At 38.9% G+C, this 24,893-nt stretch overlaps 1 protein-coding gene across 8 annotated transcripts in view; it reads left to right on the top strand.

Annotated features, from left to right (window-relative positions):
* Positions 1 to 24,740, top strand: part of ZBTB49 (zinc finger and BTB domain containing 49) — a 38,022-nt gene extending 13,282 nt beyond the window's left edge. For 3 of the 8 annotated variants that reach the window (XM_087735831.1, XM_087735834.1, XM_087735835.1), the window contains exons 5-8: positions 1,692 to 1,765; positions 2,516 to 2,598; positions 2,689 to 2,850; positions 4,877 to 6,228. In XM_087735831.1, the coding sequence (XP_087591957.1) occupies positions 1,692 to 1,765; positions 2,516 to 2,598; positions 2,689 to 2,850; positions 4,877 to 5,550 (993 nt within the window). In that variant the 3' untranslated portion in view covers positions 5,551 to 6,228. The other 5 variants (XR_015699543.1, XR_015699541.1, XR_015699542.1 and 2 more) reach the window with 5 other exon arrangements.
* Positions 24,741 to 24,893: the final 153 nt, after the last annotated feature.

The following is a 24,893-nucleotide window of genomic DNA, read 5'->3' as shown; positions in this document are numbered from 1 at the left end:
ATTGGGATGGCCTATTATGCCTTAACCAAGGTTGTGTACCACCTTAAAAGCTTAGGAAGAATACAAGTTACGGATGTTTTTACCTTTTTTTTTTTTTGTCTCAGCACAGTTAATAACAAGATTTTGGCCTCATGAGGAGGAAGTAACATAGGCTTGTAATAAAGAAATGGATCTACTTGCTACTCTCTGTAAAATGTTTGTATTCGGGCTAAAAATGCCTGTATGGGAACTATTCCAGAATAATTGTTGCAATTGAAATTCATCCTCTGTCTTTATGCAGAATAACTTTCAAATGCCTATGGTATGGTTTGTTTTGTGATGTGGATAGAGGTAAAGGTTTTGTCTTTTGTATGCTTCTCTCAAATGCACCTCTGCGTAAAATCCCTTGTCTTTGCAAAGCACAAACTGCTCCATGGAGAAGTCAGTTTAGTCTTCTCCTTCCTCAGAAATGCGTGCCTAATGCCTCTCTGTGAATGGATTTCAGTATTACAAGGTTTGGCCTGAGAGAACCGTAGTTCAGTCATACTGGTGTCTGAAAAACTTTACAGGTGTTAAAGAAAGCTCTCTCGGGGTTCAAACAGTGATCCATTTAATATTGTCCTCTGTGTCTGTTTGTGTGTGTCTGGAGTACTTTAGTTCTGGTATGTTATAAGCTCTTATTACAGTGATTGATCATCACAGGTAATTTATTATCTAAAGGAGTCGGAAGAAATTACTGACAGGTCATATTTTTGTTGTCTTACTGTGACTAAGGAGGACATGATAATCTTTGCATCCCCAGTTTTCTTTCCTGATTGAAAGGACTTAATGTTCCTTTAGTGTACTTAGATAAAACCAGGCAGTTATCCATCAAAGAGAACAGAAGGATTAAAAACTGACTGTGGAAGTATGCACAATTTATGGAACATCTGCAGCTCTTCTATCCAGACTAGCTGTATCTTGTGCCTTGAGAACTGGTCTCTCAGTGGATTAGCCATTCAGAAGCACCAGTACCTTTAAAAAAAGGCTGGAATGAGTAAGATGCTTTTGTCTAGTCATTATCTGGTTTGCCTGCTAGACTAGCATGATTTTTACAGGATTGGGAGAGGAAAGATATATAATAAAAATTAGTTACCAGTAATCCCATTTGTTCATTTCTGTACTTCCTGTTCTGTTTTCTTTTGATATGAGTAAATATTTACAGGTTTGGAGCACTTGGCTCTAAGTATTTTATGGATTGAAAAATGTTTACCCTATTCTTTTCTTTTTAACCTCCTGGTAGGTGAATTCAGACATCCTAATGTAACGATACTTTATTTGTAGGACAGGGAAAATGAGACTAACATGAACCATATTACTAGTAAGTTTTCTTCTTCACTGCAATCTAGATAGTGTAATTTTCATTTATAATGGGATCTGTTTTCAACCATAGGTCTTTCTTTTTCCTTAACATTTGATTCCAGGCTTCTTTTTTATATTTTTTTTTTCTGTTTTTGTCAATGTATAATTGCATACATAAGCAATTTGATCTTGAAGTACATGGTAGTCTGTCTTTACTAGATAAAAATGTTTGAGTTCCTACATGCTTTGTAGTTTTTACTGCCTTAGAATTAGGAATAAAAAGCCAATCTTATGGTTCCCATCATTGCCTTTTTACCTGTATACAACAACAGGCTAGCTGAATTTAAATGTTTGAATTACTGTCCCTTCAGGCAGGTAATCTCCAGACACATTTACGTCGACATTCTGGTGAAAAGCCATACATTTGTGAAATCTGTGGGAAAAGGTGAGTAGAATTGTTCATCTTAGTAAAGTTAACATGATAAAACTTTTTCATGTTTTCTTTAATCTTCATGATAAAGTCAGGGCCAAGAGCTAAGGCAGCATGCTGCTCAATTTTGTTTAAAAGACATTGGGTTTAAATGTGTACTGATGGGATTAAAATACATAAATGTCTGCAAGTGTCTTGTTGCAAGTCTCAATAATAAGATAAACATGTCACCACATACATAGTCCGTGGTCTGACTTAATTTTTTGTATATTGGTATCTTTACTTAAGGATATACTGTTGTGTGTATTTTGAACAGTGTGAGTCACAATAAATCATGCGGTTTTGTACCTTTCCCTCACATTTTTTTTCATAGAATTTTTGTTACATTTTATGGAAATCATGAAGTGTGGGAAATTTGACGAATTTAAGCAAAGCATTAAATATTTCTGCCTTCTGCTAACAGGTGACAGAAAATACACTAATTTAGGAATAGCATTTGTACTTAAACTAAGTCAAATGCAGAATAAATTAGTAACATTAATGGTGAAAAGGGGTGGTTTTTTGTTTTTTTTCCTAGCATAAATTTAATTGGACATTGCCAGCTTCAAAATGTTTTTCTTAAATGCCTCCATTTATCTGTGTTTTAGATTTTAATCTTTGTTTAGAGCATCAGGCATTCATTATAGTTGATTTACACATGATACTCACTTTAGGAGAATAAGGGGCTTATAAAGACAGTAATTGGGTTTTCGTATTCTGTTACAGATTTGCTGCTTCTGGTGATGTTCAGCGTCATATTATTATTCATTCTGGAGAAAAGCCTCATCTGTGTGATATCTGTGGCAGAGGTATGTAAGAACCAAAGTTTCTGCTTCTGAGGTTTTTTGATTGAAATGTGAGGAGTCATTTTAATCTCAGGGTCTGTCATATTTTTCCAGGATTCAGTAACTTCAGTAATTTAAAGGAGCACAAAAAGACCCATACAGCAGATAAAGTATTCACCTGTGATGAATGTGGGAAGTCATTCAACATGCAACGAAAATTAGTAAAGCACAGAATTAGGCATACCGGAGAGAGACCATACAGCTGTTCAGCATGTGGTAAGATATACTATGCATAGCTTGGTTGTGTCTTTGCTTTTTAAATGATAAGTAAAAGCTCCTATGTCAGCAGAATAACAATTAACCAAAATGATTTTAAATTGAAATACCGTGTTGTGACAAGTTTTTCACAAAATCTTCTGTCTTGCATACTTCAGTCTTTCATTTGGCGTATTAAACTCCTTTAGCTGTTGTAAATAAGTTCAAAAGTGAATTTCAGTTGAATAGAGAAAGGAAGTAAGAGGAATCAACATTGGATGTGTACATGTTTGCTAGAGAAGTACTGATACTAGCTGCTTCAAAAATTGATTTATTTTCAGTATAGTCCTTTCTGATGGAAAGCTAGGTTTTGCATCACTTGGCTATCGATGGACTTTTTTTTTTCTTTCCTTCCTTTTCTTTTTTTCCCCCAATTGAATACTGTTCAGATATAACTGCAGTCAACCACAGAGTTGATAATAATAACCTTTTGCTACTGTGCTTCAACCTCTGGAATAAAATCAAAACTTGATCAATGCTTCATACCAGAGAACACCGGTTTTCAAAATCTGCTAGGTAGGTCATGCTTCCAGGTGGTCTGAAAATTGCTCTTTGATCAATGATTCATCCTTGTATAACATAGACATCCTTGCATTGTCTGTCCTTATCTCATATGTTACTTAGCATCCTCCTTGCTATTTACTTTTCTGTCCCTAAGTGCTCTTTTGGTATAATTTCATTCATGTTCTGAGGAATCAGCTTTGGAGGGGTAGCTCTATATGATAATGTCCAACTGCAGTATGTTTTATGTATAATGTCTTGAGGCACAAGAAAAGCTAAACTTATCAGGAGGTCTTGCATCAGAGGGAGGAAATATAGACATGCAGGATATGAAAGTATAAACAAACAGTTGTGTTGCTGTCATTAAAACAGGCTCATTTTCATCTTGTCTTGTAGAGCTCTTTTGATTATTTTTCATTTTAGCTGGGTCATCTTGTACTGAGAAGGCAAAAATTGTGCAAAGAGGATCTGATCTATAGTTAGGAAATCATTCGCATTATGCAAAAAATCCATATGTATTATTCCAGTAATTTATAATCTTACTGTTACTGTTTAATGGCTTTTCTGAAGAGAAATCTGGGCAGTAGAATGAAAAGTATGATGCCAAAAACTGAGACTGTGGTTTTACTGGGCCTTCAGATAACGCAGTTCATTTTAGTTGGTATCTGTCCACACAAAATAAAATAATCTTTAACCTAGGTAAAATGAGATAAAATCACAAATATGTACCAGCTTATTTCTACTATCCTAAAGAATGTGAGGCGTTTGAATCATGTAGCAATTCTGGAAACTAATGCTCTCTTGTTCTCCTTGTTCTTCTACGCTTTGCCTGGGTTCAGCCTCAGACACTTTCTTCTTTGCACCGTGGTAATTGAGCTTATTTGAGCCTGTGGTTCTGAAAATAGGAAAACAGTTGACTATTTTATTGTTTTCTAATATTTACAGCAATAAAAATTTACAGTTTTGGTACATTCTCTGGCTAGAACATAAAAAATGGACGGCTGCATTACGTTTGCTCAAAGTTAACAAAAAAGCTAACTTTGTCTGCACTTTAAGAATAGTTCCTTGGTAATGAAGAAACTATTACTTTCTGTGATGCAGTTCTCACTGGAAGAATATATTTACAAGCTTATCAGCACACTTTTTCCAGACAGATGAGTTAAATTGATTATTTTTAATTTTTTTTCCTCCACGAAGATTGATACAAACTGCGAGCACTCACAGCTTTCAAATACTAATGGATATTCCCATCTCTGGAGACAAAAACTAAAGCACTGGGAAACACAAGTTAGAAAATCAGATCAAGAAGAAGAAACAAGTCATTGAATTGTAAACATAGATGGAACTTGTTTGAACCTCTTCTAGATAAACAAAGTACCATGACTGGGACATACCATACCTTATCTCTTGACATTTTCTCTAAATAAAACATGTTTATGCATTTGTATTAAGAACAAAATCTTAATATATCCCTTCTGTCTTGTAGGGAAATGTTTTGCAGGCTCTGGTGACCTGCGTAGACACGTGAGGACTCATACAGGAGAAAAACCTTATACCTGTGAAACTTGTAACAAATGCTTCACTCGCTCTGCTGTTCTACGGCGGCACAAGAAAATGCATTGTAAAGCCACTGATGAAGGTCCAAACACACTAGATGAATTTACTCAAGGGATTGAAACTTCTGATCTTGACAAATCTCAGAGTTCTGACTCTTTCGGCCAAGAAATGTCTGTTACATTGTTACCAGTGTCCGTTAAATTTCCCATTCGTCCAACTGCAAATTCAACTGAATTTGATAGTTCTGCAGATTCTTACTGTAAGTTGCGGTCAATGATTCAACACCATGACTCAACAAACCAACAGAAACTGAATGTGGATTCTGCTAAACTCCCAAAAGCTCAGACACAACAAACTCCTCCACCACCGCCATATGCTTATGCAGATGTAGATGTATCTTCTGCAGAAGAACCCTTACAGTCTGATAATATTCCCATGATTCGTTCCTCTATGGTTAGCTTGGACAGTCATTGTAATGATCCACTGGGCAGCCGAACATCATCTGCTGCATACAAGAATAATGAAGGACCGTTCTTCTCCAGCATGACCCTCTGGGGTTTAGCTATGAAGACCTTGCAGAATGAAAGTGAATTGGAACAATAAGGGCTCAGGTGACTGTATCAAAACTTCTTAGAGGCATTTCATGCTAAAGTAATTGTGCTTGCACTGCAGCATAGAGAGATGAGAGCTAGTTTTTAAGCCAACTAGCTTGGATACTGGTAGAAATCAAGATACGCATGCCCAGAGCCAACGTAGGCTGCCTTTACACTGCTTCTCAGCAAAGTTCAAATCTAGTTTCGAGGACCTTTTGTGTTCTGTGACTGCACTGCGTAGCTCATGTGTTGCCAGGATTTACTAAAATTTACCGTTTACTAAATTTACCATTTAACTTGGTATTTTTTACCTGATAACGGAGGAGAGAATGGTCCAATGTCTAATTTCGTGATATGGGTGCAATTCGAGTATGGGTCATCAGAGTTGTGTAAGGGTGTAGATAGGAAAAGAGGAAAATATTTAACAAATCCCTAGTGAACCTGAGTTTCAGTAGTGGCTTTCTTACCAGTAGGACCATTGGTTTACATGACTTGAGTATTGTGATATTAAATTTAAATGTTAAATACTGGACAATATTTGTGATAGTGCAAAGTAACTGTATATCTAGAAACTTTATTTTTTTACAATAAAAGCTTTTTTTAGTATTTTATAAACTATTTTGCACAGCAGATTATTTGTACAATGAAGACCAAGATCAGGAAATGCGAATAAAGGGAACTTGTTTTACATTGTATCTTAATTGCTCAATGTGTTTCATCTTTTTATGAAAGATTTTCAATAACATAATTCCATCTATTCCAGGTATCTTTACAATGCTAATGGGGATACCACCGCAAGAAGAGCTGCACTGTAAAATAAGTGCAATCAATATACCAGTAGATGGTCTTAAATTTCAGTGAATTAGTGTAGAACATTGGCTAATTAATGGAATGAATAGACTTCTACAGGATAGAAACTGCTTAGAGGCCTCTTTCTGCTTTGCTGGCTTGAATGGTTGTATTAATTTTCAGTGCAGATCTGTTGCTGCATTTCAAACTGCTCGCTACAGTCACATGAGTTTTACTGGCCTGACTTTTTCCAACCCATCAAAAAGTTTTAGCAGTGTGTTGTGAAACTTTATGCTAAAACATTCCTACTACCTCCTGTAGTTTCTGAAATGAAAATATCCTTGTACTAACCTTTTTTCTGAAGTTCATTCACAGGCTGGAAAGTCTGTCTGAAGTACATATTTTTTATTTCCTATAAGGAGTCTCAGTGTTCACCACTAGTGAGACAGCTGTGAGTACTGGTATCTCTAGTATTACATGATGAGTCTGCAAGACTTCAGAGTTGCACTTGCATGAAAAATAGTCCAACATCTATTTGGGACTACAAAATCACATAAAACCCCCAAACATCTGGTTATATAAAAAATTTGGTTGTGAAAAGCAGCATTTTGGAAGCTGAGAAGTAGATTTCAGTGTTTTGCAACAGCTAACAAGATCTGGTATCACCGCTATTTTAATAACACTGCAGTTCCTCTGCTGAAAAAATCATGTTTGTGTAAAACTAATAGCTGGAACTGTCTAGTAATTTACATGTAATGTCACATTTTCCTGGTATTAGAAAATACTTTGTCACTTGTATCCCACTGAAGCACAAAAATTCAAGTCTATTATAATTGGCTAGTTCCTGGTAGAACAAGAATTAGTTTTGGTAGAACAAGAATTAAGTTTTGCTAGAACAGGAATGTAGACCACAGGTGACTTATAGTCCACTTATAGTTCAGAGCCTGGAAAATACAGTATTTTTCATATTTTTGAAGTGCTCACCACTTTTTTTCCCTTCAGGAATTCAAAACTAGCTGTTCAGTTTCTTATTGTGTTAACACCATCCATTGCAATGCGTGGCCTCCCTTCCTTTACTTGGGCCCTGTACCTTCCTGCTTTTAACTGCTTTCAACCTGAGTTGAAATGAGAAAGGTAATATTGCTGGCCAGAGCATAGCACTCCTTAAAACAAAAGGGGCAGAACATTGCACAGTGTATGTAAGTCCTGAAAGATACAAATTTCTCTCAGTTGTCATTTAATGTTATGAAAAACTTTTTTTCACTACATGAACAGAGCCGTTAAAAAAAAAAATCCAGATGCACTAGAGAGCAAATCAGGAATTTTTTTCACCTTTCTTTTCTTGTAGTGCATATATGCTAGGAAATTCTAAAACATCTATATTTTTCCAGCCAGTGAAGTCAAAACAAGCTTTTGCAGTGCCTAATTTTAAAAATAGCATGTAGGCTAGCAGAACAGTCCCACATAGGCTTAAGCAGGGAACACTGTATATTTGAACACTTAGCTCCTCTCTCATTCATTTTCTTTTACATTATTTGCTGATGAACACTGCAAATCTTTGTGGAAATCATCCACATGCTATTCAGCAATCCATGTATCATGGTTCTGTCCCTGACCATGTGTGCTCACGCTCGCTGTCACTCTGCTTTCCTTGCAGTAGTGCCTAAGGCAAAATGTGGGTATTTGCCAGTCACTAGCTCTGTAGCTTTCCCCTTGTCAGAAACTATTTTTAGATTTACTTGTCCCAAGAGAAAATAGAAATTTGATTCTGTTCCCATAAGGATTCTGTTCCTTGGAAAGGACAAATCTGCAATTTGTGAACCTCCTAACTTTTTAGTTGCCTCTGGTTCTGCAATGGTTTTGCTTTCTCTGTTGTATTTGGTGGAGTCGGTACAGGGTAAGTTTAAAACAGACCACGTTGCAACCTTTGTGCTCTTATAACAGTATTGAAGGCCTGTACGCTTTGTTTTGGAGGAATGTGTTATTGCTGAAGACTGACTTAAAGTGAAAACGGCATCTTGAGATGCTTGTAAGCATATAGATTAGATTGCTAGGGATGAAGCGCTTTGTGCCGAGAGGACAGTCATGTTGCACAAAGGATAACTCCTCTTGCTTGGCAGTATTTCTTTCTGTGAGACTGTTTCACACCAAACCCATGAAGGTTCTCAAACCTGCTGCCAGATCGTGAATACTGTTTGCAGTTTGGGGACTTTGATAAAACACCATGTTGCAATGTGGGATCTTGGAGAAGGAAGTAGAGGAAACACTGGTAGGAGAAAGCAGTCCATCTGAGTTTGTGCAGCTGCAACCAGAAAAAGCCGGAGTTGCAGCACTGGGCAGGAGCACCAAGAACTGTTATTTCTAGCTGGCTTGAAGGAAAAGCTGACCAAGAGAGAAAATTCAAAAGATGAGTAGATAGATGGAGTCAGATGGAAGAGAATGAATTTTTATGTATGAAGTAAAGTTTCGGATTAAGAAGCCCTATCCCTGCAGCCACTTTGCAGGGAGATTATCACTGCCTGGCTGCAAGAAGATGTATTTTGCTTTTGTGTTTCCAAAATCAAATATAGTATGTCATGTCAATTTAGTATTGTCTCGTGCTTTTCTCAGTGAGACCTCTGTAGAAAATTACCTCGGAAGAGGATCTTTTTCTGTATCCTAAGAATTTCCTATGCCAACCCGTAGGTCCATAATGAAGAGGATGTTTGAGTGGGAATAGCAAATACGGTCCGATAGTCCTAATGCTGCCATAAAGCTGGCACAATTGGAAAACAGCAGCTACCCTGTGACTTTGAAGAACAGGTGGAAACCGTGACATAATTATTGAGCCAATAGCATTGCACAAGCAGCAGACGCCCAGCCATAGCTATTGCTCATAAATATCCATAGCCAGCGTGCCGAGGGCGATGAATAAGCATCAGTCAGTTGGTTAGTAGCAGGCACTGCTGAAGCGCCATTATAATCGGGGTAAATGGCATGCTATTTGAAAAAAAAAAAAAGTTAACCAACCTTGCATAGTAAAATTGAAGGACTGCTAATTGTTATTTATTAGAATAGCTATCCTGCAGTTCAGAGTTGCTGTTCAGTTCATCTTGCAGACTTGAATCACTTTTGTTTCCAGAAGATGCAGGTAACTGCTCAGGGCTTAGTTTGGGTTTGTTCAGTGCAGAGATATCTCTGTCCTTTAACTCTTGCACAATACAAAAGAATTAAATTATAGTGGTGTTTAAACTTTTGAAGGCATTACTGTCATTTTTGGATGATTTAAGTGCATTAAACCTATAAAAATTTAACCTGCCATTTTTATGTGGGTATGTTTTCTGTGTGCACATAGGAAAATGATACATAGTATAATTCAGTCTAAGTTCAAATAATTCCCTCTCCAAAAAAAAAATCCTCTGCTTATCTTGAGACTCATGATCTAGTTTAGTTACAACCGAAAAATGTTTAATTGTTTAACTGAAGTTGTTTAAGGAAGGAGAACCTCCCTAGGAAACCACTTGTTTATTACCTGTTGCCATTGAGCACGTATAGTGTTTTTGTGGTCTGAGACTTTATCTGCATTCTCTCATACTCTGTTTAAACCTGGCCTGCTAGATGTTTTGCAGTTTCTTGAATTCAGAGATTGGGCTTTAGAACACAGCACTTGTGCTTTGTTTCCATGGCTTCTTCAGCAAGTCCAAATAGGCTTAAACTCCTGTTGATAATTTTATAGGGAAGTAATTGCTACACATGAAGTCTTCCCAAAACATCTAAGTGGCATATACAAGAGCAAGCCAAATTTAAGACAAAATCGGTGTGAAGCAAGTGGAACTGGCCCCACAGGCCATTTGCTTCTGGAATCCACTTTTTTCTTTCCTTTCATTGTCTTCCCCGCTGTGGGTAGCTCCATTCATACGTGGACAGCTGCATTCAATTCTTGCTGCTCACTTCATGCCACTTACCCACCCCTCATAATCCAGACCAGAGGTTAACATATTCAAGCTCAGTGAGGAAAACAGTAGAGGCATATAGGTAAACAGAGTCCCACATAGTTGTAAAACTCTATAAAAAATCTCCAGTCTCCATGTTTTGGAGTGTGTGCTGGGATTTTGGATATTTAGGTGTCTTGCTAAAGAGCTTGTTTCAGAAGTGGTGCGTAAAAGAAACACGACAAGAAATGTAGATGGTCCTGCTTGTACGAAAGGCTTAATAGAAGGCAAGCAAACGTGAGCTTTGCAGGCAGATTTGAAGGAGGAAAATGTGATAGCTTGGGAAATACGTTCTAATGACAACTGAAGGGCCTTAGATGCAGCTATTTTGTAATTCAGTATGCTAATGACTTCAAAGTGACCTGTGCTCCACTGTGCTGCAAATAGATTTCTTTGTATTGGTACACACAGGCTTGTGCTTTCTGGTCCATAGCCTTATTCATTAATCCTTACTGACATCTATTATTGAATTTGCCTTCTCTAAACAGTTGGTTTCCATCTCTGTTATTAAATCTCCATCCTAGCAAATAGATTAAAATTACCTTTAAAACACAGCCTAGTGAGGACACAAGATAGTGACTCAGGCATTTTTTTTTTCCTAAAGACAGTATCCCTACTGTTTAAATATAATTTTTTTTTGTAGTTGATATTCACATGTGTGTTCAGATCTGACAACAGTTTTGTTCTCTTGGTGAGGGAATTTTTCCTGGAAGGTTACAAAAGCCCATTAATAGAGCCGCACAATGCAGTGCTGAGGAGCGTGCATGCATGAACTACAAGTCTGCCAGCTTTTTGTGAAGCTCTGCAGGGGGCACTATACTGAAATAAAGCCTTTCAGGCCCTTTTAATGTAGTTCTGACCTTCCACTCTATATTAAACAGATGACTGGAACCAGAAAGATAGGTCATTGTGATTGCAGTTAATATTTGTAAGGACCAAAGCAGCTCTCAGCCTTTGAGGTAGAAGGGAATCATCTTAAGTGTGAAAATGTATCATCAGAAGAATGGAGAGGATCAAAGGAAGGCCAGCTGGTGCTCGGACATCTTTTCATAACCTTTATTACAATGCTAGAATACACTAACCTCAATGGGAAGTCCATTCAGTTCATGTATTTCAAATAGATAATCTGTATTCTGGTGAAACAAAGAAAGCGAAAAAAGCCCCTTCTAAAAAGGGGGTGGTCGACACAAATTTGCCTATGATTTAATCATATTGGTTTTCTAAAACCAGCTTAGCTTTTTCAATGCAAATATATGAATGTATGACATGCTTATTTTGGAAGTGTCTGAACATTTGTAAATTTAGGTACAGAGAGTTCTAGCTGATTTTACTGTGTTTTACTTCCACTTCAGAATAAAGGCCCTCTGCATTTCACTTGCCATGCAGAAAAAGTAAGGCACAGTGTTTCAGGGAAAAACTATACAGAACAGCCATAAGCATTAAATCACCAGGAGGTATGTATATGTGGAGTCATGAAAAGGCCAAGATTAAGGCTGACCAGTTTTGACAAACACCAAAATTTAAGCTTGGGCTTCCAGGGAACATCATACCACGGTAAGTATATATGAAATTAGCAATATCAAAGCAGAGTATCAATGAAGATTGCTGTTTAGAGGTAGGCTGTTACAGTAAAGTCCTGTGTCCACAGGCTGAAGGCTGTGCTACCAGACCTGTGCTAAATGGACAGGGAAAAGCAGTGGGACTGTAGGTATAGACCAGAGGTGAGCACTTCTGCCGTGATATTTTTCAGATGGGGAATGCTGGAGATCACTAGAACATCAAAGTTCAAACTCAAGTGTTAAATGGTTTACTCATTACTTTCAGATTTGGATTTCAATCAATCACTTTCTGAATTTGTTCCATGGATCCAGAATGGGGAAAATATACCTTCTACTTGTTGAGCAGGGACTTACTGCCAACCAACTTTATTAAACGTTTTGTCTGAAGATTGACACCAATGTAACAATTGCATTATTTGTGAAGTTAGGCCTTGGCAGGAAATTCAGCAGTCATTCTCTTAATACTGCAAAACACCAAATGGACAAAAGAATATTCCCTTTTCCAACCCAGAAAGCGACGGCAGACAGTCATCACATCAGCTGAGTAACGACTGCAGCCTGTGAAACAGGTCTGAGGGGCGCTGAAGTTCTGACAGCTTCAGGAGATGCAACAACTTCGTTTCAATTCGAAAGTCATTAAAATCATCCCTAAATTCTAAAGCTCAGAAGAAAAGGTATGTAATTTCTTTTTCTCCAAGTAATTTGCATGTCAAATCTCTCTGCCTCTCTCACATGCACTCTCTCCCTCTCCTGTCGGTGATGTCTCTCTCAGCAGCTGTCTAGTCATGAATCACTCCTGTCATCCGAAGCATATTTTTAACGCTTCTGGACGTGCTCTAAAAGCAAATGCTGTTAAGCAAACAATTTGCACTGTTTTTCCGTACGCTCTCTTCACTTCCCAAAACCTTTCATAATCATGATTTTAAAAGCTGGGTCACAGGGGAATCAGGTACTGGAAAATACAACCTTTTGTATTTGTGAGAGTATCATAATGTTACAGCAAGTTCTCATGTAATGCAGATCTTCGTCTGACTTGCAGAAGACTTGAAGTTGCCTGAAGCTTGAGAATTTCACTTCATTAAGATTCATATGAATGTTGCCTTTGGCTTCACTCATTGTAGTCTGTACCCTCTCAAGCTCAAACTTCAGTCTGAGTTTAGGAATTGAGCATACAAAAAGAAAATCACTGTCAAAGCTTAGTTCAGCTGCTGTTATGGTAAAGTAGATTAGATTACACCATGTTTGCTTCAGAGCAGTGGTTTTACAGCCTGAAATGGAGAACATAATCATGGAGCCTGATAAATTATTTGTCTTGTAATCATCAGTTTCAGAGCTACCAGAAAAAGCACATTGACCAAAAAGGTTTTGATCTTAAAAGCTTTTCTGCTTTTCTCATCTCTTATTTGGCAGAAGGATGCCCGCTGGGGCCTTAGGGACCCAAGGATCTTTGCTAGGTGCCTGGAAGGCCTTTGGAATCGTCCAGTAACAAGTCAAATAGGAAGAAAAGTGTATTTTGTTCTTCTGCTGGCTAGTAAGTGACTCTTCTGGTAAGTCAAATATTTGTCAGGAATACAAGTTGTTCAGCTCTGGACCCAAATGTTTACATTACCACACGGGGAAAACAGGAATCCTGATTGTGCCCAGCTGGAAAGAACTTGCTCTTTCCAAATAAAATGTGGCTGTTAAATACCTAGGACCAAGTTGGGTTTGATTTTTCCAAAGCCTAGAAGCAATAACCCTAAAAGACGCTTTTGACTGAAGTCCTAATGCAAGTGTTATACAAACAGTATTTACGAGCCACGCACTTCCACTTCGTGTTTGCATCTGGAACTTCTGTTTTTATTTCTTGTTGCTTCGATGTCACGTCCCTTTGTATTTTTTAAGCGCTTAGAAGAACCCTAGTGTGACAAAATACTAAATAATAATCAAAGTGTAGGACATCGAATGATACTGTGTAATGTATTTCTGATAAGAAGTGCTCTCATTTGTGGACTGCGATATGGATGAGCATCTTGAGCGCTCTGACTGTCCTGCATGTATCATTTGGCTTTGCTAGTAACCTGGCTGTAGTGGAATCATCAGTTATCACTTCTGAAAGTTTTGTTTTAAACAAGGAAGCTTTGTCAGCCACCATTAATATCGCCACTATTCAGCAGCTTAATTATAAGATTTGTGCTATTTGCTGTTCTCCAAAGTTCTTCCCTCGGAAGATATGACGAGGCAAAACCGACCATTAAAAGGGGTTAGCCCTTGCCACTGCAAGAAGAGCCTGACATATTTTAAGTGCCTTGAAATCAGGAGACAAAAAGCATTTCAAAATACTTGCAGCCATTATTTGTGGGTCACGTTCATGATGCTTTAGGCTATACCTGCGTGATGTTTGAATGCGTGGTTTGTATCAAGTAATAGGTTCCTTCATCTCTCCCCTGTTCCTCCATGAATTTAGGCTAAGCAATTTATTTTCTCCTATAAATCCGCTGGGCCAAACGTCTCCCTGCATCCCCGCGGGCCGTCGGCGGGTTTCTGCAAGGGCCTGTGCCCACCGGGTGGCAGTGCAAGCCCGCCTTGGCCAGGGGACGGCCCGGGAGCCGGCCAGCCGGCCTCCCCCGCCTCCGGGCCGGCCTCCCCGCCGGCCTCCCCGCCTCCCGGCCCCGCTAACCAGGCTGGGGCTTTACCAAGCGTGATAAACCCCGTTCCTGTACGTTAGGAAGCGATCCCGCGTTAGCTGGTTTGCTATCTGCTTCCTTAACAAACTGTAAGGAAATGATTTCTCACCCTAGGCATACCGTCCGGGATCGCATTGCCAGCAGCAGCCAGAATACATGCTTCAGTCTTGTGGACACTGGGATGTGCGATATAAATAGTTTTATAACGTGCTTTAGCACCGTGTGTTTTGCGGACACGTGCTCCTGCCGTAGGCCTTAACGCCTTACAGCTGCTCCTCTTGCCGCAGGCTGTTACACGAAGCGGGGGTCCCTCGGGAAATGCTCCGGCCCCACGGCGGAGCTCTGGGGACCTCTTACCATTTTCCTGACACTGTTTTCTAAAGAAACCCTTCATTACTTCTTTCCCTTAACCTGGAAGGATGCTCAGCACACTAAGTAGTTTTAACACTACTCCGTTTCGAACTTACTGGTAACCACCTTTTGCCATTCTTCGCTTGTGTGATGCCCACCTGCCAACTCACCTACCAACTTCGGAAGTCATTCCCCGCTAATTCTCCCTGCAGAACAGATGTCTTGGCTTCTGCTGCTGGCAAGGATCTGAAGGCATGCACAGTTGCATGTATTCAAACCGAAAGGGCGGGGATCAGAGAAACCAGTCAAAGCATAAACGGTGAGAAGTTGTCTGTGTTCAGAATAACTAAAGTACGAGTGTTTGGAAATTGCAAGGTTGAAATTGCTTAGCTGTACCCTCACCAGAATGGGAGCAGAACAGGTCAAAAATCAAGAAAAAAGAATCTGAAAGTGGTTCCTTTAAGAGTAAGCAAAAATTCTCTGTAAAAAATGTACAAACCCTAAAATCTAATAGTAAAGTGAAAAGTATGGATTTTGGTCCTTACATGTAATTTCCAAGGATGTCTTGATATGGAGTTGCAATGTTTGGCTTTGTGATTTTGGCTGTACAGGTCAGTAAGAGATGCAGAACATTACCATTGGTTTTAAACCTACTTACGGCTCTGGCAGCAATGAAGGTATCTATAAAGTGTTACGAGTCAAATAGCGTGACTTTGTCAGCACTTTATCTTTACAACCCAACTACATGTCATTGCTTTACCATTTGTGGTAAGGGCTGTTATCACTGTAACTGCCACGTTGTTACTGCCTGTGATGTTGTTCCACTGCCAGAGGAACAGCAGATTGCCTAAACTGGAACACGACGTGCGCCTCCCTCCTGCTTCAACAGGGATTTTACTGCTACAGCACTTTCAGCTCTGTTCAGTAGTATTTTTCCAAGTGAATCTTAACTAAATATAAATGTGTTTATTTACGTGTTATTTACTCTTTAAAAGCATATTGCTTTCTGTGTTGCCTGAGTGCGCAGTAGCTGATAACCACGAGTACTACGCTTCTTTATCATAAGTATGTTAAGTACTCAGCTCTACCAGAACTGTCAATTCCTTTACTAATAGGCAGTTTTGTAATAAAGATCTGTTAAAATACTGGTCCCCAAAAACGTTCTAAACCAACTTGAATTGATAATTTTGTAGAAAACAATTACTTTCCAAATATTTTTAAAACTTTGGTACTAGTAGTGTCTTGGTAACTGGGTTTTCTTTAAGTCATCTAAATGAGTTACGTACATTGGACAAGCACGTTAAGGATATTCAGGCTCTTTGTTAGACTTGTAAAAGCACTTAGGTGTCTCAAAAAGACACTCTCCTGTACCTACCTATATACAGGTACCCACAGACATACGTAAAAATGTCTTTAAAAGTTGCCCTTCAGTTTCCAGCAGAGCTGGACATTGCTGTTCTTTAGAGTTTGTGTATACAATGTATGTCGGGTTGGTTAGACTACTGAAGGAACACGTGAACCATATTTGCTAACCATTTGTAGTCAATATCATTACTTATGCTTGACATAAGTGTAGTTTTTCCCAAATGGGAGGAGGAATAAGCTTGATCAGGGTGAGATGTCTTTATGCAAATGGAACTGCCATTGCACTGTGGTGTTCTGTGGGCATGATGATACTGGTTTTTTAAAACAAAATCATGTCCCAGACTGACATAGTTGTAGCCTGAGCAAAAATCATGTTTTGAACAGGCTTAAACTTTCTCTAAAATTCCATGAGTTAATGTGCTGATCCTCTAGAAAAACGTCTTGAGTAAGAAGGTAATTAAAAGCCTCTACAAATGAAGATCACAACTTTTCCTCAAAAGCAAATATTAGAGACTTAGACTTACCGAAGCTCAATATGATCTAGTTCAAGAAAAAATGTCTATACAGATTAAAAGTTATTCCCCTGCAGTGGGGGGAAGGCAACCAGTCCCTGCTGCTGCTACTTCTAGAATGCTTTATAATGTCCATAGCTGGACAGTAGGACTAGATTGGCAGAACAGATAGGATAGCGCTTGAATGGCTGATGTGCTCCTTTAGCAGCAGTGATAGATACTTCCTTGTCTTTGCGGAATATTTCCTTATGCAGCACTCCTTTTTGACTTTCTAGTAGTTGACATCTATGTATGATAATTGGAGATAGATGAAAACAAGAACGGACTACTGGGAAATGACAAAAATATCCATCCGCTCCTCTCTGTGTCCAGTAAGCTGTTGCTTTATGGTCTTATGACTATCTGCAAATTCTTTTTTTGTTAAGAGCCAGTTGGATCAAGCTGAGCAAAATGTGTTTAGGCAGTTGGGAAGGTATTAAAATACACCACTTTGGACTTCTTTGTAGGGATTATAACCTGGAGATTGTCACTAAACTACTACTGTGAATTAGCTTGGCCATCCCAACACTGTTGAAAAATTGTCCTTTTCTGTCTCTCAAGCCTCAGGCCTGATTTGCTTTTCTTTTGGAATTCAGCTTTGTCTATAATGGGAAATGGAGCAGGGAATTGTTAGTTCATCTTTGTCCAGTGCTTTGAAGACATAAAGTATTTTTGGAAGCTGCTTGGTGCAGTTGCCCATATTCTCCTCAGGCAAAGAAATCTAACATTTGCTCTCCACAGCCTGCCCTTAGCCAAGAATTCAAGGAGCTCTTGCTCCCCTTCTGTTTCCCACAAGGCAAGTGGACGTCTTTTCTGCCAGTTCCAATGGAAGACACTGATTCAAGAACCCAATTTATGGAGCGTGCTGAATGTGTTTGGCAGATTTCCTCAGCAGCTGTACTTTAACGCTCAGTGGGAACCCGATCTTTCTGGAATTGTTCCTCACTTGTAATTTTTATTTTCTATTTTTCACTGTGTTTTCATTTTGACTAATTCTTTTTCAAATGTGCACCACGTTTAGAGATTTGATTGAATTAAAATTCATAAGTGCTGGGTTTAGATTTCTTAGCATCTAGGGTGCTTAATGCAGTTTCCTAAAGTAACATAAAACAAGTAATTCAAATATAGAGGTGACAATGCTGCATATTTTACAGAACACAAATAGGTTTTTTTAAGTTCTTAGATCTCTTGCTGTGAAGTACCAGTAATCCTGTGCTAGTCAACATCTGTGCTGTCTGGATGTAGCTAGTCTTGGTTTTCATTTTTTCAGCTAGCAGAGAAGGAACTATTCCTGTGGCAGCCAGATCCTGCAGGGTTAATACTATTTCTTTGAAGTTACTGCTGATATTGCTTGCTGCATCTTTTTGTCATCGTTTTTCAAAGTATCTTCTCTTTCATGAATTGTCAGTTTAAAGGAATGCAAAATGGGTTACCAGGATAGGAAAAACTCTGCTGTTTTAAAGCCATGATAAAGCTCTAATCTTACAAATGAGTGTGGTACACAGTGCACATAAGCTGTGAACGTGGTTTTGTTTTTACGGTTGTTACTAACAGGCAAGACTTGGTGCATGTAAAACCCTTTCCATCCAGAATATAAAACTAATAATATGATATGTTAATAGCAATACATTTTTAAGTCAAGAGTACCCTTCTGATATTAGTTAACTGGTTACACAGTTTTACTTCATTCATTGAGTTACTCTATTTCACATAGGAATGGTTCAAAGCTGTGCCAGGAGAGGTTTAGACTGGACATTAGAAAGCATTTCTTTACTGAGAGGGTGATCAAGCACTGGAACAGGCTTCCTAGAGAGGTGTTCGATGCCCCAAGCCCGTCAGTGTTTAAGAGGCATTTGGACAATGCCCTTAACAACACGCTTTAACTTTTGGTCAGCCCTGAAGTGGTCAGGCAGTTGGACTCGATGGTCGTTGTAGGTCCCTTCCAGCTGAAATAGTCTAGTCTAGTCTAGTCCATTCTATTCTATTCACTTCATTGCCTTGCTCCATCCACTCTGAAAAATATGAATATAATAATAAGCACAGTACCTTGCTGTTCAGTAACATCTCTGTTGCAGTTCTGTTTTTCAGTGTACCATATTTAAATCTTTATTAAAAAAAAAATTACAGTGGAGAGCTGCTGCGGTCTAGGTACCTAATAACAATTCTTCTAATAATTCATTACTTCCTAAAAGGAATAATTCATCCTTTCAGTAAAGGTAGCTGGCTCATTCATGACTTGCTTTGCAGGCTCCCTGCTTTTGCTCTGTTTTTTCATTTGTTAGTCATCTGCAGTGAGCAGATGTTTTGTACATCCCCCTCTCTTTGTTTTTTTGACATTTAGATATCTTTGTAAATAAGAAGCATATTTAGGAGCTACAAAACAACACATATGAAAACTGCCATAGTCAATAAATGAAATCCTACAAATTGTCCCTGTCATCCTCAATCCCTCCTCTGTCATTTGGGTGTTTTGGAGAACTTTTCCCATTATGCTGCATCCCTTTCCATTCATTTCAGTGTTTCTTCTCCTCATATATTTAAATATCGCACAACTTTTTAAAGTGCTGACCTAAGTTATCAAAAGTGATCATTAATTTCCTATGCCTCAGATTTTAAGTGCTCAAATTAAGAGTGGTCTTGACTAGCTGGCTCCCTTCCCTTTGCTTTCTTGAAGCCTTTCAGTTTCCCTGCTGAAGACTGAGATACCCCAAAATCACTGGGTGCTTTTGGCAATTTCAGCCAGTGGATATTGAAGTGAAAGTGAAATCTTCTTAGAATTCTATCACAAGTATAAATTGAATGAAAAAGCATAGGTACAAAAATACAGAGCTTTGAATTTACATGTACATTAGAAAATGCCCGATTGCCTTTTTTTTTTTTTTTTTTTTTCTCCTCTGGACAAGTTCTATTTGCAAACTGAAATACAGCAAGATCAATGCCATGTGCAAAAACTTCAGTGGCAGCTTTTGAAAAATTGCCCCATTAACCTGATGGGTTTCTAATCACAGTAAGATGTAAAAGCTTTTTTTCCCCATGCTATGTAGGATTTTGTCCTAACAGTTTTTTTTAAAGCTACCCTGCTGTTAAAATAATTTAGCTGCAGTGTTTGAGTATAATTTGTCCTATATTTCTTTTCCTTTCTCTGAGGAGTTACATAACTTTTTCATTTCTAATGAGTTTTCCTAAATATAAATTGTGATATTATGCACCTCCTTTGGCTCCAAACCAATTAATTTGAAGTGGTTCAAGGCCAAAGAGAAGTCTAGGAGCGCATCCTAGCATTCCTGGTGAAAGGTTTGTTTATGCACTTTCTGTTTTAAATAAATGGTTCAGTGGTTAAGTCAATCTTCTGTTGAAATTGATCTTATCCTTTAAATTCATGTAATACTCTATATTAATAGAGGATCGTTTGGATAGCTGCATGACCTTGTGTTACTTAGATGCTGTTTAAAATCCATTTGTATAATAGTCAAAACATTATCGTGCTTTCCTAAATCAGATAACTTTAGCTATTTAAATGACTGTTTAAATCCTAAGCGGGATTAACCTGGGATGAGATAGGTAAAAGATCAACCTCACTTTACCCCTAAAGCAGTACTTCCTTGCCTTTAAGTATATCCCACCACTGCTGGCTCCCCAAATCCCTCTGCCAGAGCTCTGCCTCCTCATCGCCAGGACCGTCAGCTTTCTGCCCCAACTTAGCAAAGCGGTGGGTCTGGCAGCTGGGAACAGCAAGAGGCCGGGAGAACAACTCGTCTGCCAGTACGACGTCTCCCTTTCTCCCCCAGACCCAGAGCACTCATCTCCCCTGCCGTATCTTGGCACCTTCTCTTCACTAAGAGGTGAATCTGCAGGTCTACAGGCGGTGCGGGGAGGTATGGTGCATGATCTGCCTTGCAGCACGATTTCTCCCTCCTGCTGCATGTGTAGGCTCAGAGTACTGACTCTCAGAGCAATCCTTCTGGCTTCTGCCGCGCTGTATTTTATGCGGGTGTATCACCGATGTTTGCTTCACCGTCTGAGAAATGCTGCTCTTGAGAATCTGAGTGCTTAGAACTTCCTCTGTCTCAGTGTTACTCCAATGTGTGGACTATTTTCCTTCTGAAAAATCTTATTTAGATGTCGACACATGAATTCAGGATCATTAACATTAGGAAGTCAGGCTTGAAGAATTGTTTGATGTTTTAAAGAATTTCACAGCTTTCCAGCGACCGTTTCTCAATTTTCCCCAAAGAAGAATTCAATCTCCTCCTTTTCAGTGATTTTGGAAATAACAGATATGCATTCTTCAATATCAATACCTTTATTTCCATTCAGCAGTTCTACAAATCTGACAGTAACTGTCAGTAACTGAAAATCACACTTTTTCATATTGCTGTTCTCTGTCATCAACAAGGTATCACTTTTGTTCATGCACAGGTTCACTATCCATTTATCCATTATCCATCTCAGCGTGAATGTAACAATTCTAGAGTTGTTCGCACGTAAGCCTATCACATATACAAATCCGAGAATAAAATCCTAAAGAGGAAGTTCAGTTTTAGCCGCATTCCTGTCCCCGCGTGGGTTTACTGGGGCTATATAAACCATAGCACTATCGGGTGAGGTGAACTCCTGGTTGCATCATGTGCCAGTAGCCACGCAGCAGGCTCTGCCTGCCTGCCTTTGCCATGCACTTCTTGCGTCTCCTTTGGTACATCGCTTAATCTGTGTTTCCCTATTGCTGACTAGGAGTTTAATATAATTTCTGAATATTATTGGCTTGTTAAAATGGACTAGTGGTTCGTGAGCATTTATACAAGAACGCTTTTCTTCCTTTGGTACTTGTAAGTAACCTCAGAGAGCGAAGGGATGGACCACTTGATGCTTTAGGGTAAATAAACTGCTGGGACACCCGACACACAACAATAGGTAGTGCTTCTTTACTTCAGCAGAGTTTGTCCCTTTTCATGAATGCTTATGTTGCACAAGCAATTGCTGCATTGCACTGCATCAGCACTGTTCCTCATCCTGATTTGGAAACATCAACTGTTAACTTGACAAAGCGTGACACATGGTACGTTGAAGTGTTTTCAGCTGCGCTAACACAACAAATTGTAATGGCTCCAGAAGAGCCATTTCAGTTGATTGTGTCAATGAACTACAACCCATAAAGAAAAAGACATGTGGCCAACCTGAATAAAGCATCATCAAACCACAAATAATAGGTTCGTGGTCACAATTTTTGTCCTCATTTTTAGAAAAAGTATTTTGCAGGAAAAAGCCCTGTAATTTCTAGAGCTTTTGCCCGTGATGAATCAGAAGTCCAGCCCTACGGCACTTAGCCGTTTACAGTATTCCCTTCATTTCTGTATGTAGAGAGTGTGTGACTTTATTCTTCATACTTCTGCTACAAAATGAGGACTTGGCACGTGTTCTCGGTTTAGGTCAAAACGCAGGCTGTCCCGTGCAACTGGTCTTTCTCCAGCTTTTATGAGACACAGGCCTACTGTTAGTTAAGGAAGACTTCTGTACCGTTTCCTGGACCAAGTGCCAGCAGACACAAGCTTGGCATTACTTCCTTTATTTTTTTTCTCCATTAGTTAGTTCATTAGGAAGAACTACAGCTGCTTGATGGTAGTGCAAATTTTCTGCTTTCATAGTTAGGCTGATGGTACACACAGTGAATTCTAACCTCACTGAGACCATTAAGGTTTCAGAGTAAGTAAATCAGGGTACAATCTGACTTAATGAGACTAGCTGCTAGGTCATCAATTCTGTGCATTGGCTGCTTTCTCTGTTGCCTACATACCAGTCAAAACCCACAAGGAGCTATCGTGTTTCCTCAGAGATCACTAACATTAGATAAAGATTGCTGGCCATGACGCTTAAGTGCCTCGGCAAGGATGTGTGTTATTTGTTAAGCACCTGGAACTTGCTGAGTTACTCCAGAGAAGGTACAGAGGAGGACAGTCCTTTCCCAAAATTTATAACCCCCTGGATAACCATAGCAAAATGACCTACAGCAGGAGCTCTGGAGGAAAGAGGTGTGCTAGTTTGGAAGACACATTTCTTTTCAAATATTCTTTATGTTAATATATACCTTTTTGCATCCTTAAGGCAGCAGCTTCTGACTAGGAAGCATGCCAGTTTTCTTAGTAAGTTACCTCATTCTTTCTTCTAAAAGCATCAGTAGCAAACTATAGTTGGTTATTTGGTATCAGAAATGAAATCCTCTTAGCTGCTCATTTCACATACCCGGCAAATAAAGACACTTATTAGTGTGTGTGTATGTATATGCACACGCACACACAAACACATATCTTTTTTCTGTTACGGCATAGTATCTTGGGTGAAATGCACTTAAAATGAAAAATGGTAAGCCAAGTATTTGTCGTAGTACCAAGTGGCAACAGTGCAGTATCTAGTCGCTTAACAAAAATGCTATGTAAGGATTTTTCTGTAAAACTAGAGAACTGGATAAGACTATGCCTAGTTAGCGAAGGTCATAAAAGGCAGATTACCATTAAAGAAACGCACAGTGCCAAAGAGAAGAATAACTTACACTGTAGATAGGCTATCCAAAAATTCTCCTTTTCTCTGCAAGGGACACTGAAACAGAGTACCCCGTGAACATGCTCAAATAACTGAAAAAAATGCCTCACCAGTCAACTGGGGAATTTACATCCATACGTCTTAATCTGATGCTGATACTTCCTCAGGCACACACTTGATGATACACAGTTGCCCGTTGCTTTTGACCACCTTCAGCCAACAGAAGGGCTCGAATATAAAATCACATAAGCTGGAGATGAAAGGACCTAGTCAGTCAATGTGTTAAACCATTTGCCATGTTGTTTGGCTCCGTACAGTATACTGTCAAACGCACTTCTGATCATCACTTGGACTTCTGGTGTCATTTGGATTCTGACTGACTTTGGCTTCACACACAAATGAATGGATTACACTCATCCATCCGTGGGTTATTCATCTGTTCTGTTCTAGAACACTCGCTTGTAAGACAAGGGTATTGTCAAAATTAAATAATTAAAGTGCTTTTTGTTTTCTGAGAAACCCCTTCATTTCCACTTAGAGGTGCAATTTCCTATAGAAAATGAATAACATATTTTTTCTACTTAACACATTCAAGTATGATTTATGAAATGTTACTCAGGTAAGACCAGCTTATTTTACACTTTATTTACTCAGAACAGAACACTGATGGGAGAAATAAATGAGAGAGAGAGACAAGATGATCCATGGTCAGAGACATGACTTGCTTTATGCCACAGCCAGGAAGGGAATCTGGGCCTCTTGCATTACAGACCATTGACCTCGGAAAAAGAGAGATGGAATGCATTTTGGATTGGACAACTGGAACAAACCACAAAAGAAATCAGTAACTATTGAGAGCTAATGACCGAACACCAGCCATACTTGCCAGACACAGGGGTCAAGATGCTCCGAACATGTCAGGCTGCAAAAATAAGGCATGGAGAGGTATATAAATGCTGCTGCCCTTATAATGCTCAGAGGCAAACTGACTGTCTCAGAGTCCTCCTCTATTTGGTATGATCTTCAACAACAACAACAAAATCAGAACTGCTTGGTCAGTAATTGAGAGGCAAAACAATCAATTTCTACCTTGAAAATGTTCTGTGTTGGTTTGGGAGTAGTCTGTTCTGTATTTGAAGTAAGCTATTCCATTAAGAATGTTTTAAAAGTAAGTATTAGCCCAGTGATTGCTCTCATCTTCCAGGATGTTTGTTTGGCTGCTGCAAAGGTAGTTACCCAGCCAGCAGCTTAACTAATTAAGTCGTACTTCCCAGAACTGCGCTGATGGCACTAGCATTAACAGTGATGTTTATGACAAAAAAACAAAGCCAATGAATGAAAATCCATTGTTCTATGCCCTCTGAGAAAGAAAGGAGAGGAAAAAAACCCAATTATTCCCCAAAGAGAAAAAAGGAAAAGAGATGACAGGAACCAGAGCATCTTTCTTTAAGAAGCCAACAAAAAAAAATCCTATTATCATTTTTAAACTGCGAGAATGAGATTTATTTTTTTATCAATAGGATGTTAAACAATCTTGAGTACATTTTTTTTTTCATTAACTCCGGAC

The sequence above is a fragment of the Nipponia nippon genome, unplaced genomic scaffold (assembly GCF_047370975.1).
Source record: "Nipponia nippon isolate SJK-2023a ecotype South Korea unplaced genomic scaffold, ASM4737097v1 scaffold_6, whole genome shotgun sequence".
Lineage (NCBI taxonomy): Eukaryota > Metazoa > Chordata > Aves > Pelecaniformes > Threskiornithidae > Nipponia > Nipponia nippon.
This window is presented reverse-complemented; position numbering and strand designations above follow the sequence as displayed.